Source organism: Pleurodeles waltl, chromosome 9 (genome assembly GCF_031143425.1).
Source record: "Pleurodeles waltl isolate 20211129_DDA chromosome 9, aPleWal1.hap1.20221129, whole genome shotgun sequence".
NCBI classification, from domain to species: Eukaryota; Metazoa; Chordata; class Amphibia; order Caudata; family Salamandridae; genus Pleurodeles; species Pleurodeles waltl.
In genome coordinates this window covers 694,730,834-694,749,581 of record NC_090448.1, presented here as the reverse complement: position 1 = coordinate 694,749,581, position 18,748 = coordinate 694,730,834, and the positions used below count along the sequence as shown (strand labels likewise).

At 43.5% G+C, this 18,748-nt stretch overlaps 1 protein-coding gene across 1 annotated transcript in view; it reads right to left on the bottom strand.

Moving 5' to 3' along the window:
* Nucleotides 1–18,748, bottom strand: part of QPCTL (glutaminyl-peptide cyclotransferase like) — a 967,717-nt gene that overhangs the window by 464,257 nt on the left and 484,712 nt on the right. Inside the window, exon 4 of the mRNA XM_069207795.1 lies at nt 9,651–9,803. Coding sequence (XP_069063896.1) covers nt 9,651–9,803 — 153 coding nt within the window. The remainder of the gene's footprint in view (nt 1–9,650; nt 9,804–18,748) is intronic.

The following is an 18,748-nucleotide window of genomic DNA, read 5'->3' as shown; positions in this document are numbered from 1 at the left end:
GCTGTTGATGTTACTGGCTGCTGTTATTTTTGTTTATAATTCTTCTTGTACACATATTTCAATCATTTTACTTAAACATTCAGGGAATTGTGGTAACAAACCAGTTAGCCATTTTTGGAGAATCAAAGAACGAGCAATCATCATATATATATATATATATATATATATATATATATATATATAGATTAACTTTTGATGGCTCTCTGATATATCTTGGTTAAAAGAAAAACAGCACCTGAGTAATTGGGTCTCATTCAATTTGCACACCCAAGATGTTTTCTAAGTAACCGAAGATTGAATCCCAGAATATATATTCAACTCAAGACATAACCCAGCTATGTGCGACCAGTTACCCCAGTCTAGCGTGTCACATCTAAAGCAGATATTGAGGTATCCTGAACTGAATCTATGCAATCGAGCTGGGGTGTAATGAATCACCCAATTTGAATAGAATTGCATCCTTCAAAAGTTGAAAGATTTAACTCATTTTTTTCCATACCGGAAGAAGCTAAAACAATATCTTCCCCTAAAAGCCACCTGGCTGATATTTTTAAACAAGCATCCACCCACTTGATCTTCTCTAAGATTTGTTTGTCCACAGAAATTTGTTTAAACACATGTTTTTCAACAAGAGCCATCACTAGCTTTTTCTGCCATAGAACCGTTAAGGGATCATTTTCCTTAAGGGTGAGATATATATCACATTATATGACCATTTAAGCTGTTTGCTACCTGCACCCAATGTAGCCTTTATTTCAGTCCACATTTTCCTAAGATTCCCAGCCAGAAAATCAATAACTTTTAAAATGCTGGCCAATCTCAAACTGATTATCACCTGCTGAGAGATGACCTCACAGTTCTTGAAGTCCAAATCTTCTATGCAAGTTATTCAGGTTGGGCAGGAAATAGCCCACTTTCTACCATAGGAAGGTAAAGTTTCTCTAACACTAACCTTGATCAACGAATTTTCCATATGAAAGAGGAAATCATAGCCTCCAATTTCGTTAAAAAAAATAAACATGCATGGAATAGTCACAAAAAAAGGAAGTTGACCATTGGCAACACAGTTATCTTTATCAAGGCTACTCTCCTTAACAAAGTAATGGCAAGGAATTCCATCTTGGAAATATCTTGGAAAATATCTTTTTGGAATAGTACTCTGAAGTTCTGGCAGTAGTTGGGTTTACGATTCATAATATGACCTCTATTTTTACATTATTAATCTTGTAACCTCCAAGATTTTTAGAAAGTGCAAAAATCTCCTGACATAATCTTGTAGGCCCCAGAAACAGCATTACATTGTCAGCATATAGTTTTAAACGAGCAAGCTGTGTGTGGGGGTAAAATCATAGCATCAGCTCAAATTGCTATAGCTAAGAGTTCTATAAAAAAAAAAAAAAAAGTTGGGAGAGGAGACAGCCCTGTTTTTTGCCCTTTCCTACCCTGACAGTGCTTGCATCTAGTGAATTAATTATTGATTTGGCTTTTGCACCCTCATAACGCTTTTGAATTGTTCTTATTATTTGATTGGGAATTTTTAACTCCTGTAGAATCTAAAAAAGAGTGTCCCAGGTTACCAAATCAAATGCCTTTTTGACATCTAGCATGTATATCATGGCTGGTATTTGATTAACTTTTTTTAAAAACTCAGAGATTCAATCATAAAATTAGTGTTAGTAGAAAGATGCCTTCCCTGAATAAATCCATTTTGATGCAGGTGAATCAATTTATGAGTATTCTTATTAAATCTATTTGCTAACAATTTTGTGAAAATGTTGTAATCAGATTGTAAAAGCGAAATAGGTGATTACAAATTCGAATCATGTGGATCCTTTCCCTTATATAAAAAAAAAAAAAAACTATTACCCTATCATGAAAGACGGTAGTATTATCCCATCAATTAGCATGAAATTAATGAATTCAAGCAAGTGTCTTCTTTAAACTGGGAACATCTCTTGATAATTCTGCAGGGAAGTCGTCTGGGCCAGCAGCTTCCCCCAGAGGTAGACTAGAGGTAAATTCTTCTAATCCAGACATTGTACACGGATGAATCAGGCGATCTTTCTCATCCTGGGCCAATTTAGGTATACATTGTAGTCTCTAAAATTCAGTCAACTGCGCCAATTGTATTGCCTGGGGTGGCTATAACTACCAACATAACAGTCTAAAAACTATTTATTGATTTCTTCTGGGACTGTAAACTGTGTTCTGGTTTTAGAACAATCTAAAGGGCTGATAGCATTCTTAGCTTTTCTCTCCCAGACTTGCCAGGTCATAAGTGTTCCTGCACAGTCAGAGCCTTTATAGGACTGCTCTAGTTATGAAGAATTATTTATATATTTTTGGAATTAGTAATGATCATAAAGGCAATCTTTTGCCTGGGCAAAAGTTCTTCCATTCTCCTTTGAGTCTACTTTCATCACTTTTTCATACTTCTCCCTAACAGAGGTTTCAGATTCCTGATTTTTGGCTCTCTTACTTTTCCTAAGGTAGATATCTGTAGATATCAAACAATAGTGAATGGAGGCCTTAAATGCATCCTAGACATCTTGGAATAGGCAGTTTTTTGGTTTTGCTAAAAAAAAAGCTTCTATCTCGATTCCAATCAGAGCAGGTAAATCCAAATACACCTGCTATAATTTATCAACCAATCACCTCCTTGGTTTCTGGGGTCCCTTTAAATTCCTTAACTCTAATAGAAGGGCAGCATGATCCAAAAGACCATTGGACAAAACCTGCATATCGGCAAGATGAAAAGTTGAGCTGACCAAAAACTGATCAATTCAGGCAGATGATTTAAACCTCCTTGACATACATATATATTCACACGTACGGGGACGCTTTGCATGCCAAGCACCAACCAGCCTCAAATTAGCCTGATATTGTTTAATTAACTATGCTGTTTTTTTTTTTTTTACTTAAGTTGTTTTTTGTGTGGGCATGAGGAATCAAAAGCTCGATTTTGCAAACAATGAAATTTCCCTCCTATCACCAGCCTCCTAGGGGGTGACAAAAGAATCAAAAAAAGGATACCAAAATATCTGTGTTGTCTTCTATTGGAGCAAAAATCTTACAATAGTCACGCTGGCTGCTGCTATTGTACAGTTCACCCAACACCTACTACCTTCCTTATCATGATGCCAGACATGGACTTTACTATCATGAATTGTTACCCCTCTATGGACCGCCCCAGTCAAGGGAAAACACTGAAGATCCGCCGAAGCTGAAAACCACTTAAACTTATTAAGCTTTAAGTGGAAATGTGGGTTTTCTGCAACAGTACAATTGCAGGATTAAGCATTAGTACCCACACTTCAATAGGCTATGCTTTCTCCCTATTGTTAAACCTGTTAACACTAAATGAGATGACCAATTTATCCTTTATTCTAAATAAGTGCCTAAGCATATCAAAAGTGCCAAAATCCAATAAAGACCTATTTTTCCACATATAGACACACCAACCAATGGTAAATATAACGCCATAGAGAATAAAAGAAATAAAAAAAACTGACATAAGGACAATCCCAAACAACATAATATCAAGACACCTCTTTAAAAAATACCAAGGTGCCTAGTTACACTGTCTTTTATCCTCTTGGGGAAGTTACTTAAGCAGACTACCCACCAACTGTCAATCAATTTGAGCATCACACTTAAAGAGTTAAAGAAGATAGGCCTGGGGAGCATACAATAAATAAAGTGTATATCGTGCCTGAAATAACTAAAATGCTTAACTGATAAAAGGAGTTTGCATAAAAAACCCAAAGCCACAAGGGATAAAAACTCCAGAGGAATACCCAAGTACCTCTGCATGTAAAAGCAGTCTCTTTTAACCCCCCCCTCATGTTATTACCTAAGCACCATTCACCGCCCACCCTCCAACCACCACTTGCCATTCCATGAATTTGTCCAGCGTATTATGGCAAAAAAAGAGATAAATCTTTTTTTTTTTCCCTTACTTTTTAAAGTTTATGAAGTGCCTAAAGTGCAAGATGTGCCTAAAGGGCTCAGCCCTTAATAATATCCATAGGTGTATATATATAAAACCCCTCAAAGTGCATGGAGAAACACTCCCATCAGCACTCTCTTCTTATAAATAGAGTACTGTAAACCTAAATTTATCTTCCTTTATCCACTGCCGACTATTAAGCATTGACTTGAGTTGTTTAAAGTAGGAACATGGTCTTGCTAGTAATGCTAGAGAGGAGATTTTGGGTGTAGAAATGTGCTGCTTATGATCAAAGCCCAATTTAAAAACCATTAACCCGATAATTTGCACTAGGACCTTCTTCTATCTTACTGCCTCTATCACTAAAGGTAAACAATGCCATGCCAGAGTATTGCTACTTTATTTCCCATTCCTGGTTCTGATTTTCCTGGACCACCCCAGCTCTCTCAATTTCATTTGGTTCCTTTCAGCAACCTCATGCCCTCAATTATAATGTACAAGTCTTCAACCTAGACATCTCCTTTACTCAAACTTCCAAGAAGATTAAATCTAATCTATGACTTATCCTGAAGCACTAAAATTTTTAAAAATGTTTGTGCCTCTTGCACCTGACAAAACATATAAAAATTGACCTTTCAAGAGAACTTTCAGTTTAGATATCTGTACCAACAAAGCCTAGTTGTCAGTAGAATGCTACACAGGGATAATAGTTCTGAACTCCTTGAGCCTGCGTATAGTTTTAATAGTTGTATTTGAATATAACTGAAATGAGGACTCATTTTGGACTGAGAAAGTATTCTCCTTAATGGCTTTTGATAGGATGAGTTCTTTAATTCTACCTAGGATACTACATAGATACTTTGCATTTTCTGGGATATATACCCTGTGCGCTCACATTATTGTTAAGTCTTGGCAGAGGTCTGCGAGAATGTGAGTCCTAGACTCTAGTTATGAGATTTCCCAGCATTTTCCTCCTTTCTTGCAGATAACACCAGTAATTTCCAGATTTGATCTGTTCTCCAGGGACCTGTTTCTCTTGAAGGATTGCTATCTGCTTCTTATATTATGCATATTTGGTTGAGATAGTGTGTAGTTTATCTTCGCAACTTGAAACTCCTCATTCCAACTCCTCGCATCTATCTGTGAAGTGAGTCCTTTGTTCCTCAATGTTGCACAACCGTTTTATCGTGTTTGCCATTTCAGTCTGCTGCACCGACCTGCATCGACTGGATCTCACTGATTACTTGTGAATGCCTGTATCCACTCTTCCTCAGTCGCAAAGGGGAAAAGCCTTGGCTATTAATCCAGAAACGTACACCAGCTGAGGGAGAAAGTTAATCCTGTGGTCTCCGTCTACTTCAAGATATTACGCTAATTTGCAAAATCTTGCCATTACTTTCTTGGCAGCAGCATGCACCGGCAGTGGGTTTTTAAACTCAGTCTCAAATAAACTACGGAAATACTTGCTACCTTGGGTTGCCAGCTGGTATCATTCTCAAATTGCGGCAGACAGACTGCTCAAAAGCTTTGAAAATGTGATCAGGTCTCTGAGGATTGTTTGAGGGGATCTATATCGGCCTCCAGATGTTCAGGGGACTTACTTAGGCCATTTTTGGCTCATAGACCCTCTTGTGGCAGTGGTCCTAACTGCATTCAAATAAAATTTCACCATCATCACCTTGCTTGACTCGGTTTATATGCTTGCCCTATATTTTATATTCTATACTTAAATCGTGTCTGCCTAAGCCAGAGATAATTTCCCCTTTTGCTGATTTCAAACAATGAATACTTTTAATAAGGCCCTGAAGTGACCACGTTTTTGTTCAGATTGTTTTCAGGATGATTTGGGGCTTGCAGCCCTGAAGCTAAGATGGCTAACTTGAACATTCACTGCTAAATGACATACGCTTAACCAATAAGCCCTCAAGTAGGGTGGATGGGAGCAATAATACATAGACACAGACTTCACATCACCGCTGAATGACACTAATGCAGTGAGAACGCAGGATGGAAGTTATCAATCATTCTGTACCACAACAATAAAATCAAAACCATCACATGCCATCATCTTCGAGGCCCAGGTACTAACTTTATGACCCATTTCTCCCCCCTCCTGACAAAGTTATTTGTCACTTCAAAGCACATCCGAATTACAGGAGATGAGATTTGAATATTATATATGTCTGAGCACACCATTATCACATTAAACATCACACTCCCAATCTTCCCATTCCCCACTCACACCATTGTCTGCTCCAACAAAAACTACCCACAAAATGATTGAATACCAAAAATGAGGAAAACCTATAAGTCATCATCTACTATAGCTGTCCTGATAACATCCCTTCTACCCGAGCATAGTCCACAAATTAAAGACATGTACCCACGCCAGTTGCCAGTAGGTATAATTAGGACAATTTTCCACAAAACATTTTTGGACTTGCCTATATCATAGGCACCGTTTGATGAATCTTCACAGAATCTTCCCCAAAAAGTGTGCCAGTGACTCTTATTGCGCACAGAAAGTTTTGGGGTGATCCGTCAAGGGGCTGAGAAAAAGGGTGGGGGTGGGGTCAAAAATACATGCGTTTCCCGTGTTAATTGCCCTTTGAGTTTGGATATGACTACAGCCTGAATCGCTGGACAAAATTACACCAGATTTGGCTGAAAGGTAGATTTTAGTACGCAGATTAGAATTTTTATTTGGTGTAACTTTTCAGTAGTTGTTGAGAACTTTTAGGAAATCCAAATTTGCATATCTGAATAATAACAAGCTTGTGCAGAGATCTGCAGAGCTCAGATTGGCTGCCAATACTTAAATGAGGCACCCATCCTGGGACTCAGCTTCAGCCGAGTCCCTGAAAAAAAGATAAGAAAAAAAGAAAGGTGGCCAGGGTAGGGACACCCTAACCAATTGGATGTGGTGCTGGGGTTCCAGAGGGACCCAGCCAGGGCAAAAAAAGCACTTCAATATAAAAATAAAAAAATATGGAATTTGCAATGATGTTGTAAATTTGTGGCAAAAAAAAAAAAAAACTAAAAAAAAAAAAAAACAAGAGCGGTCTGCTGCGCTTGTTTTAATAAAGCACTTAGGTGGGCCAGGTGCCCTCCCTCCCAGGCTTATTTATGCCCCAGGACTGCCGCCTCCTCAGGGCTTTTATTCAATAGTACGTAGGGGCTGCGCGGCCCCCCTGTGCTCAGAGGACTACCATCTCCCTGGGGCAAAATGCCTTACTTATAGTAGGGGGGTCCTGTGGATTCCCCGTGCCCCGGGGACTGCCACCTCCCAGGGATTAAATTGAGATAATGAAAGGGGTCCATCGCGGCCCCCCGGCCCAGGGCCCATCACCTCCCTAGGGCAAATTCAAGTGCTGGAGGGGGGCCGTGTGTCCCTCCTCAAGGAGCCAATTATGGCCCTCGGGACCTCAACCCCCCATGACCGGCTATTGCTATGCCCTGGGGTGTCCACCCTCAGGACATTGCTGATTGGTTTGACTTGGCGGGAGCTTTGACAGCCAAGTCACGGCAAACACTCCAGTTCTAGTGGGTGGGAGCTGTTAAAGTGCTCTTGTCCGCTGGAAGTGGAGTGGAGGTTTCCCTCTGTTTCCCTGCTTGCAGACATGCGGGCAGGGAAACAGAGGAAATAATTGCTCTCATAAACAGGGAGCTGCATGTTTAGCAGCTCGCAGTCTGTAACAGCAACGCCAGCTTCTGAAGGAGGCAGGGAGCCGGCAGGGACCACGGGGGCCTTCAGGCTCCCACACAGGCCCAAACAATTGTGACTACAGCTCCCCTCCCACATTAAAAAGTATCTTCCCTTAGTAACACCCTTTAACAGTGTCCCACAAGTCTCCATAACCACTCTCTGATTCATTTAACTATTTGTATAGCATCAATCATACCAGTGTAGGATGTCAGAGCACTTTACATCATCCACACAGAGACAATCAATGACAGGCATGTGTCAGTGTATAGAAAATGTTACATAGGACCGAGGACTACTAATTTTAGCAGTCATATAATCCATACTGGTAGGCAGCAGGTCTGGGTGGTTAAAGGGGTTTGGCTGCAGGACATGGCTACAGGCAAGGCCCTGCAGACAACCCCCGCCACGCATGGCCGAAGGCCTTAGGCAGCATGAGTTTGGGTGGCTACAGAGTGCTGGCTGCTGGGCCTGGCCACAAGCCAACCTCCACCCAAAGACCATGTATAATGTGGGATTATGTGGTTATAGGGGGGTTGGCCGCTGTGCCTGGGGCCAGGCCCTGAGGCCAAACCATGCTGCGCAAAGCCAAAGGTTGTGTGAAGTGGTGGTTGGATTAACATAGTAATTAAAATTACTTTACGCTTAAAAAACAGAAATCCACTGAAACTCAGAACCTAACTATAATGTTCCTGTAGCTTTTGTTTTTTTTCAGTGAAAGAAACAAACTTGAAAAAACAAAGATTACAGGGACGTTATAGTTGGGAAATAGTTAGGCTCACATTTTGAGCGTACAAAGCAATAGAAATTCACCTGTTATAGAGTTATCTCAAGTAACCATAAATTGTGCCCTAAGGTAACTATAACTCGCGCCCCGCCATGCAGTTTTTTCATCAAACCGTTTACTGCAAATATGACATTGATAGTATCAACGGTGTTATCAAAGATGTCATGAGTGCTGTAATTTGTGGGGTAATTGGCTGTGCATGACAAGGGTGTGAGTTATGAGTTACCTTAGGGTACGAGTTATAGTTACTTGACAGAACTCTAATTATAACCGGTGAATCTCTATGTTTATAACGTGAGCCTAACTACTAACACCCCTGTAAACCTTTGTTTTTTAAAGTGAATATATATATGTACATATATATATATATATATATATACACCCACAAGTATGTATACACGCACATATATACAGATAAATACATAACTCAAAACCGCTAATCCCTGGTTTACTAATGATCACATAAAGACTGAAGTCAAGTTACTGCAACCTCAAACCAACCTAGCGCAAACAACAAAATCCAGATTTACTTTCAGCTCTCTCAGCAGCACATATAAAATAACAAGGAGTTCACTAACAAAAACGCAGAGCTACGTCTCAAACATGACAACTGAAACAGTGAACAACCCTCAAAGATATTTGAAGGCAGGTAAAAAATGTACCTAAAACTAGAGAGAAGAGATTCTAAGTGTGGGTGGGGAATAACATCCTATAACAGCCAGAACAGTTTCTGGATATCATCCTAAAGTTGACAAACACCACTTGATTTTCATCTGCATACGTATGAAAGAGCAGACCTTGAAGATGCAGCATTTTCATGCAGAGGATTCACAGAGAAAATAAACAGGTGGACAGGAATCCCACAAGAGGATATCAACCATTTTGAATACAAAATATCAAACACAACACATTATATACAACACAAAGAATGCATAGCAATCTCCCTCCTCCCCATACAGCCCTCTCATCAAACTCTATTAACCACATAGTGATGTGACACTGGACTACCTGGAGAGAAAGGTACTATCAAATCTAAGGGAATAAAAATGGCCACATCTCCCTCTCTGAGAAAACAACTAAGCCAGACAACAGAAGCATAAATGTGTTGTTCCTGAAAGTAGAAGACACCCAAACATTCAAGCAAGCAGCTGCCCTGCGACCATCCAACACCAACAACTTGAAATAATTGCGTACAAAGACTAATAACTTACTATGGCCTGGATTTCGGTGCCACCATGGATGTGCTGTGTCTGTGCCATGCGCTCCGCCAGATGTCGAGCACCATAGAGTGAGTCTATGGCTGTCCACTGTTCAAAGGCTTCCTCTCCATCCAGAAACAACAACTGCAGAGTTACCTGCACATTCTGAGCCATAGAACATCAAGTAGAGTGATAAAGAGAGGCAAAAAGAAAAAAAAATCTAAGTGAGACAAAGGCCAGAAGGAACAGCAATTAATGGTTTGCAACACTAATTAACCATTTAATATAATTCTTTAAAAGCTGGATTCCCCCAGACACAGCCCAGAATGATGATAACTTGAATGCCAGGTCTATTAAGGTGGAAATTCTCATGGAACACCATTTAGTATGGCTATAAGAAATTTTACCTGAGAAGGGACAGTTGAATGTATTGATTGAACTTTCTGTCGATTCGGTTTTCCAAAGACAATGTGATTGTATTGACCTCTGTTTGTTTGGATCAAACTCCTGAGCTCCATAATAGAGAGAGCTTAATACTCTCTCTCTATTATGGAGCAACTAACTTTGCAGTTCTATGTCAGGACCGGAGGCAAGGATTACGCTATCTTTCACCATTTTATTTTCAATCCAGCAGCCATTAGCTTTATTAACAAAACACTTTCCTATGCACACCAGGGAAAATAAACTCAAAGTTCCCATCCAGTCACAGTGGTGGCTGTGACTCATAGTCCTGTCTCTCCTTTCATGGCCTCTCTTTCTCCGTCTGACAGTTGCCATTCAGGTCATTCCTGTTTGGATGTATTGTTCCCAGTAATCACAATATATAGTTACCTGAGGAACTTCCATCTAATATAACATATGCTAAATAAGAACATGCTTGACATGTCTTTCAGGCAAAAGATCAACATTATCAAAAGATATAGTAGCCCTTCAATGGGTGGATAATCCTCACCTCTATGTCTATAAGAACAAGTTACTTACCTTTGGTAATACTTTTCTGGTGGACACAGTATCTACCTGTGGATTCCTCAACTTTTGAATACCCCCAATGCGTCAGCATTCCACAGACTTTCTTTTTCCTCTCTCTAACTCTTCACATCGACAAGGACGTCCAATGGCACGGTTCAGCACTCAACTCCGTCTGACGTCATCAGAGCCATAAGAAGTCCTCGCCGATGCGTTGATGTCAGTTTCACCACTTTTTCCGCCACAGAGCGAAGATGTGAACTACCACCTCTGGATGGGAACACCAATCATGATCGGCGGAAAAGTGCAGACAGACTGTCCTCATGTACATTGAGAACTCTGGCCAAATGGTTTGCTACAATGCAAATCCGATGGTCCTGAGCCCAAGAATAGAGTCGCAGAGCCTCTCTGCAGACAAAGTACAACACTACCCCCACTGCTGTTCACGTACCACATCGTGGCAGTGTTGTCTGTCAAGACCTGTACTGACTGACCACGAACGGAAGGGAGGAACGCCTTGAGAGCCAGAATTTTCGCCAGCAATTTTAACAGACTGATGTAAAGCAACTGTTCCTCTGGAGACCAAAGTACCTTGATCTCCAGGTCCTCCAGATGAGCTCACTATCCTAGAGTGGAAGCATCCGTGATCACTGTGGAAACCAAAGGTAGAGGACAAAATGGCTTCCCTTGTGTCAGTTTGCCATCCATACACCAACATTGAAGATCCGCTGTAGTGTCTCTGGAAATCCTTATTGACTCCTTGGGATCTCCATTGTGTTGAAACCAATGCCAGTGGCGTTCCCACTGGAGGCCCCTAATGTGCCAACATGTGTCAGTGACCAACAGAATACAGGAAGCGAACAGACCAAGCAGACTTAAAACCTTTAGGACTGGAATGACCGCTTCATCCTGAATCATCGGAATCATATCCTGAATGTCAAGGACCCTCTGAGGAAGAGGGTAGGCACGATTCACTGCTGTGTCCAGTACTGCCCCTATGAACAGCAGGCACTGCTAGGGCTCCAGGTGAGACTTGAGCACATTTAATATAAAGCCCAGGTTAAACAACAACTGGGTTGTCAACTGCAAATGGTGCAGCACCAACTCTGGATACTTTGCTTTGAGCAACCAGTTTTCCAGATAAGGGAGCACTGGTATTCCTCACCGTCTGAGGGGTGCCACAACCACTGCCGCTACCTTTGTGAAGACTCGAGGTGCGGAAGTAAGACCAAACGGAAGGACTGCAAACTGGTAGTGTTTCATCCTTATTGTGAACCGGAGATACTTCCTGTGCGACTGCAGAATGGGAATGTGAAAATATGCATCCTCTCTATGGAAACCATCCAGTCTTCTTTGTCCAGCGCAAGAAGCACCTGTGCCAAGGTCAGCAATTTCAATTTTTTTCTCTTTGAGGAACCAATTCAAAATCATCAGGTCTGTGATCAGACGTAAACGACCGGCCTTCTTGGGTATCAGGAAATATCTTTAGTAACATCCCTGACCTCTCTACTCTACTGCACCCTTTAAAGGTAGATTGTTCATATCTTGCTGCAGTAGGAGTAGATTTGCTTTCGAAAAGAAAAGTTTATTTGGGAGGAAAGGAGGGGGGAGTTCCCGGAAGGGAAGGGCATAGCCATTTTCCACAATGTTTAACACCCAACTGTCCATTGTTATGGACTTCCATTCTGTAGGAATTTAATCAACCTCCCTCCCACACGTAAAGCATGTTAGCTTAAGATGGAGGAACTAGGGCTGCTTCCCTGAGAGATTAGCAGAGTAGGAGGAAGAAGGTTGTGGGCTGCACCTCGTTGTTTAACTCTGCCCCAACCTCTATAGGATCTGTAGAGGGGGTTTGGCTGACTGCTGTTGCTGAAAATGCTATCGTCCTCTAAAGGAAGAGCCCCGGCCAAACCCCCTCAACCTATGTAGTGGTCTATATGTCATAGAAAGGGACTAAAGACCCAACAATTTAGCTGTTGCTGTGCTCTCCGTTAACTTAAATCTTTCTAAGGCTAAATCTGCTTTGGCCCCAAACAGTCTGGACCCGTCGAAAGGTAAATCCATGAGCATCGATTGTACATTCGGGAAGAACCCCAAGCCCCTCAACCAGGAGTGCTGCCTAGTGGCACTGAAGTTCCCATGGTACTGTCCACTGAATCCACTGTATTGAGGCCTGATTGTATCACCTGTTTTGCCGCAGCCTGACTGTCATTTAAAAGCTCTGCAAAATGGCCCTAAAGATTCTGCGGTAGCTTGGGAATTATGTCCCTGGCGAATCCATCAAAACATGGATATATCTGCCTAAAAGACAAGTGGCAATCACGGATTTCAAGGCCGTTGTTGGAAAGGAACCAGGGGCTGATTTAGAAGAACAAGATGCCTGGACCCCTAAGCTTATCAGTGTCGGATGTGGACTCAAAAACCCAGAATCTTCCTGTGCCGTCCAATATCTGCTAGCAATCAACCTCAACACCGCTGGAGTCAATACAGACTTCTGCCACATGTCTAACACTGGTTCAGTCGGAGCATCATGGAATGGCAACAAAGGCTCTGATGCAGACGATGAAGAATGAAGGACCTCCGTTAATATATTTGATCTTAATTCCTTTGTGGGAGAGGCAAGTCCAACAGCTCAGCCGCTTTTCTTATTACCCCATGGTATGATGTAACCTCAGGTGGAGGTAGGCCCCATAGAGATAACTTCCACCCTGAGGAAACTACTTGCTACATCAATGCCTTCAAACTCCTGAGATGGCATTGCAATTTCACCCTCTTCCAATTCAGGGTCTTGTTGCGCATCTAAATATTCTTGCTCCTCCAGGAGCCTTCCTTCGAGACCTTAACCTCGACTCCAGCAGAGGCACCAGAAGGGAATATACTGTGGTTGGTGATGTCTGTTGCACCGCCTGTGAAGCTGATATCAACGCCAGTAACTTAGATCCTGAAACTGGTCGAGCTAGATTAGAGTGACGTGATGTCGGATGCGACTGCTCCTAAGTTGTACTTGCACTACTGAATCCTGCTGAGTGACAGTCGGCAAAGGTGTCATCTTCCTCCGCACCGTTAAAGGCCAGGGATACTGGATCACTGGCATAAAAAGTAAAAATGAAGCCTGCCTATATGGTGCTGGAAAACCTCCAAGGGAGCAGGACAAAAGACCAATGGGGTCAGCCGGCACACCAGAGGGAGTCACTGCCCTGTTGAAAATGCGATACAGAGTATTTAAAAAGTTCATCAGGTCTGTCCCTGGAGATGGAAATTGAGGAAAATGTTGCTGCTGAGGAGGTCGAACAGGACTTGCTGCCGAGGCTTCAGTCTCCTGATCCCGTGGTGTAACCAGAGAGAACTGCGCTATAGGAGTTGTAAGTGTCGTCGGGGATCTCTACTAAAGGCAGCGTCCGGGAACCATCAGGCCACTTCGGAGACAGAGGCCGAGGACTAATTTGCCAAGTCGATTGGTGCTGGGACTTCGGAGCAGGAGACAGAGGTCGAGGACTGACTTCTCAAGAAGACCAACGCTGTGAACCATGCCGTCATCCCTTCTTCTGTGACTTCGAGGACCGATGAGACGGTGAGTCCGCTCAAGGTCAGGACCTATGATGGCCTCGCTAGTCCTTCGCCTTAGCCAAGAACAATTTTGCTTCTCTCTACTTCAGAGCTTTAGGATTCATGCTCTGGCATGAAGCACTGTCTCTGACTTCATGATCCGAAATAAGGCACCAAAGACAATGTTCAGGCCGGTCCGTAATCAACATGTGGCCACCACACTCCTGACAAGGTTTGAACCCTGACTTCTTAGGTGGAGATATTGTTGTCTAAGAAGACAACAAAACCTAGATTTCCTTGAAACAGTGTAACCGCACGGAGAGGTAGGAAAAAACGCTATGCGTAGAAGGCGCAGAAGAAAGGGAACAGATGTCAGCGAGGACTTCTTATGGCTCTGATGATGTCAGACAGAGTCATGTGCGGAGCCGTGCCATTGTGACATCCTCGTCGACATGGAGAGCTAGAGAGAAAAAAAACATTTCCGTTGAATCGAATGCTAGTGCATTAGGGACATTCAAAAGGTGAGGAATCCACAAGTAGATGTATCCGTCAGAACTGAAATTTCTGTTAAATAGTTAGGAAAATTGTTATTCTACATTGGGACAGGAGGCGAAGATTACACTAGTTTAAAGCTTATTCCTCATCAGAAAAGCCATATCCATGCCAGCCTTAAAATAAAACCTCTTGAAGCAGAAATCCAAGGGCCAGTCTGCTGCATTCAGTATGTCCACCAGATTTGCACCCAACACAAAGACTTTGAAGACTATTGCATCACTAACAGAGTGTGCCTCAAACATGCTAGTACCAATGGCCACCTTCTTTCTTAAACTAGCAGACAAATCTTGCAATGGTAGGGGAAGACACCTGCTTGAAGGGTTTCTTGATAGAAATTAGTAATTGTCTCTCCCCCGGAAATGATGCATAGTTACGTACAATACCAAAACCAATGTGACAATGAAGTTATACACTAATGAATGTTCTATATACAATAGTATTATGGAAGCTGTCACGATAATGTGTGTTTTACATGTTGCCGCATTACCGGTGCAAGCACTCAGGCAGGTGTGTTACCTCATGAATATCTCTATTGTCTGAAGAATGAGCCTGTGGGGACCAGAACCTAAATCTCATAGGTAAAATAATAGAACATAATGTGTCTTTGTAAAACTTATGTTCACCCTGTAGCCAGCTTGGTGTTGAATAATAGAATGATAAAGGAATGACTGCCCCATCATGTTATTGGCCTGGGCAGGATGACAGTTTGAGTGGAACTAAAAAGGTCTGAACCTGGAAAATGGATCAGCACTGATAACCATAGCATTAGTCAATGACAAGTGATAAACTTTAAAAGTTTCATAAATAACTGCTTTAAATTTAACTGAAAGAGATAAGCAAGAAACCTTTTTTTTTTCATGAGTTTTGGCGCTGGGGGCGTGAATTTCGATATAACATATAGCCCAACTGTCGTCATAACAGTACAAAAAGAAGGGCTTTTAAAAGGGCATCAGTAAAATATCCAAAAATATTTCGATTTTCTATAAAAGCGTGACTCTCCACTGGGGTCTTAAGGTTCACTCTTCATAAGAAAACCTTGAAAAAAGTGTAGTTAAATCTAAATCTAAATAATACAAATTTCACAATCACCAGCCATCAACAGCAGAGCTAGACAGATCCTAGAGTGTCCTACAGCAATAATTTGCTAGTTTTTCGAGAATCAGATATCGAATAGATCGTATCAATCAACTTGTATTAAAGATTTGTAAAAAAAAAAAAAAAGTCCACCTAAAGAAAAGTACTTGTACATATTTATTATGTATTAAAAAATACTGAAAGTTATGTATATGGTTAATTTAAAATAATTTATTTTTTAAAGTTATGTTTTAAAATGTAAAAGGTTAATTAAAATATCTTATAAAATAAAGTAAAACCCCATCTACTTAATAATGAGTATTCCCTATTTTATAGTTCTTACCCTTGTCCCGCCAACATTTAGTACTAAATTGTATACTTACGTACGCAGAGATCTCCGCAGTCGAGGCAGAGATCTTCACAGACAAGATAGTAGAGGTGGAGGCAGAGACCTCGACATATAGGGGGTCATTACAACCCTGGCGGACGGTGTTAAAGGTGCGGTAATACCACAAACAGGCCGGCGGACAAAAAAAGGGAATTATGACCGTGGCGGAAACCGCCAACATAGACAGCCACTTTAACACTCCGCCCGCTACGGCGGTACAGACAAGCAGCGCGGCGGTCACCGCCAACAGACAGGCGGGAGACAGTATCACAACCCGCCAATCCGCCACCTTTTCCGGGGCGGATTCACTGTGGATAAAAACACGGCGGAAACTGCTTTTGCAATGGGAAAACGCTCACCTTAACACATCCCACGAGGAAGGAGGCCACCATGGAGCCGGAATTACAAATCCTACCTGCCCTTCTCTTCCTACTCATCTACGAACACCAGGGCCTGCGGCGGTGAAGACAACGGTGAGTACTGCACCTACGACATAGGGGAGGCAAAAGTCAGGGGGACACACACGCAACATCCCCACCCTCACCCTCGCACATTACAACACACACACCAATGCATTTCCAAACATCACAGGAACAACCCACAACCCCCCCGGAAGAATGCAAAGACAAAACAAAATCAGTTCAAACATTGTAATGTATCAAAATACAGTTACCAAATATATACAGACATATATAAACTCATTCAAAAGTATATACATTACAAGAAGTAGTGCAGATATGCACTCTCAATGTCCGTGCACCACATGGGCCCAAAATGCATGGGCGAGGCCCACACAAGAAACCTGTCCACAAACGGAGAGAACACTGCCGGGGCATCAGAGAGAAATACAACAGGCACCTCAGTGGGAAGGGAAGGGGGGATCACCTAAGCCGGATTACAGCACCACGCCACATCCACGACGGGGCTCCATGCCCATTGATGTATCCTGGGGAGTGCAAAGCCACAGTCTCTCAAGTCTCTACAGTGGGTGGGTTGCCCACTGTTACATCCTGGGGAGTGCAAAGCCACAGTCTCTCAAGTCTATACAGTGGATGTGTTGCCCACTGTTACATCCTGGGGAGTGCAAAGCCACAGTGTCACAAGTGGATAACAGTCTCCACTGGTTCTGGAGGGGGACTGGTGCCCAGAGTGCTTCATCCTGTGCAGGACAGACGGAGTGGATGGATTTCTCCACTGGATCTGGAGGGGGAATGGTGCCTAGACTGGATTAGGCTCCCCGTGATAGTTTCTGTCCCGTCACTGTCCCAGCTGTACATGGGATAACGATGCTTGATGTGGCGTCTTTTCCTTCTGCAGCGTTGCTCTGCCCTGTTCAGCTGTGCTTTGCCATGGCGGTCTCTGGGCTGTTCAGTGGTGCTTGCCCTGTTCAGCAGTGCTTTGCCATGGCGGTCTCTGGCCTGTTCAGCGGTGCTTTGCCCTGTTCAGCGGTGCTTTGCCATGGCGGTCTCTGGGCTGTTCAGCAGTGCTTTCCCTGTTCAGCGGTGCTTTACCATGGCAGTCTCTGGGCTGTTCAGCGTTGTTTGCCCTGTTCAGTGGTGCTTTACCATGGCGGTCTCTGGGCTGTTCAGCGGTGCTTGCTCTGTTCAGCGGTGCTTTGCCCTGTTCAGCTGTGCTTTGCCCTGTTCAGCGGTGCTTTGCCATGGCGGTCTCTGGGCTGTTCAGCGGTGTTTGCCGTGTTCAACGGTGCTTTACCATGGCGGTCTCTGGGCTGTTCAGCGGTGCTTGCCCTGTTCAGCGGTGCTTGCCCTGTTCAGCGGTGCTTTACCATGGCGGTCTCTGGGCTGTTAAGCGGTGCTTGCCCTGTTCAGCGGTGCTTTGCCATGGCGGTCTCTGACCTGTGCATTGGTGTGTGACATGACGGTCCCTCATTGCCCAGCGGGGCTGTGGCAGCCGGGGCCCTCCTGGGCAATGACTCCGGCGGTGGTCTCCTGACCAGTGACGATACTTGTGCCCTCCTGGGCAAAGACTCCGGCGGTGGCCTCCTGACCAGTGACGACGGTGCTGGCGGTGGCGTCCGGCCCGCCGGGAAGGATGCCGCCCTTCTCCGCCGTGCTGCTGACACCAGGCTGTGCAGACTTTTTCTGGGCCTTCCCCACCTTTGGAGGAGTCACAGCTGACTCTGCAATCCCCCTGGGACCCTTGTGAGTAGTTTTGCCTCCAGTAGTCTTCACCCAGTCCCGTCGGCCACTTTCCAACTTGACATGCTTTACAGGGGGTGGACTGGCAGTGCCTTGGCTCCGTGTCACACTGCCTGCCCTGGTGGCCGGTGCACTCCACACACCTGTAACACGCACCACTGGCACTGGAGTCTTTTTGGCTGAGGCGCTACGACGGGACTGATGAATTGGAGGGGTGTGGGTGGGGGCAAAGAGGTCAACGTTGCTGAGGGACCGTTTCTGACGAACACTGGGATGGGTAGCTGGAGGGGGTCTGGGAGTGGAGGAAGAGGAGGTGGTTGTAGGAGGTGTCACTAGGGGTTTTGGGTACAGGTGCAGGTACTGGAGGCTGTCGTGAGGTGGATGCCCGCGTTTGTGTACTTTGGGAGGGGGCGTCACAGACA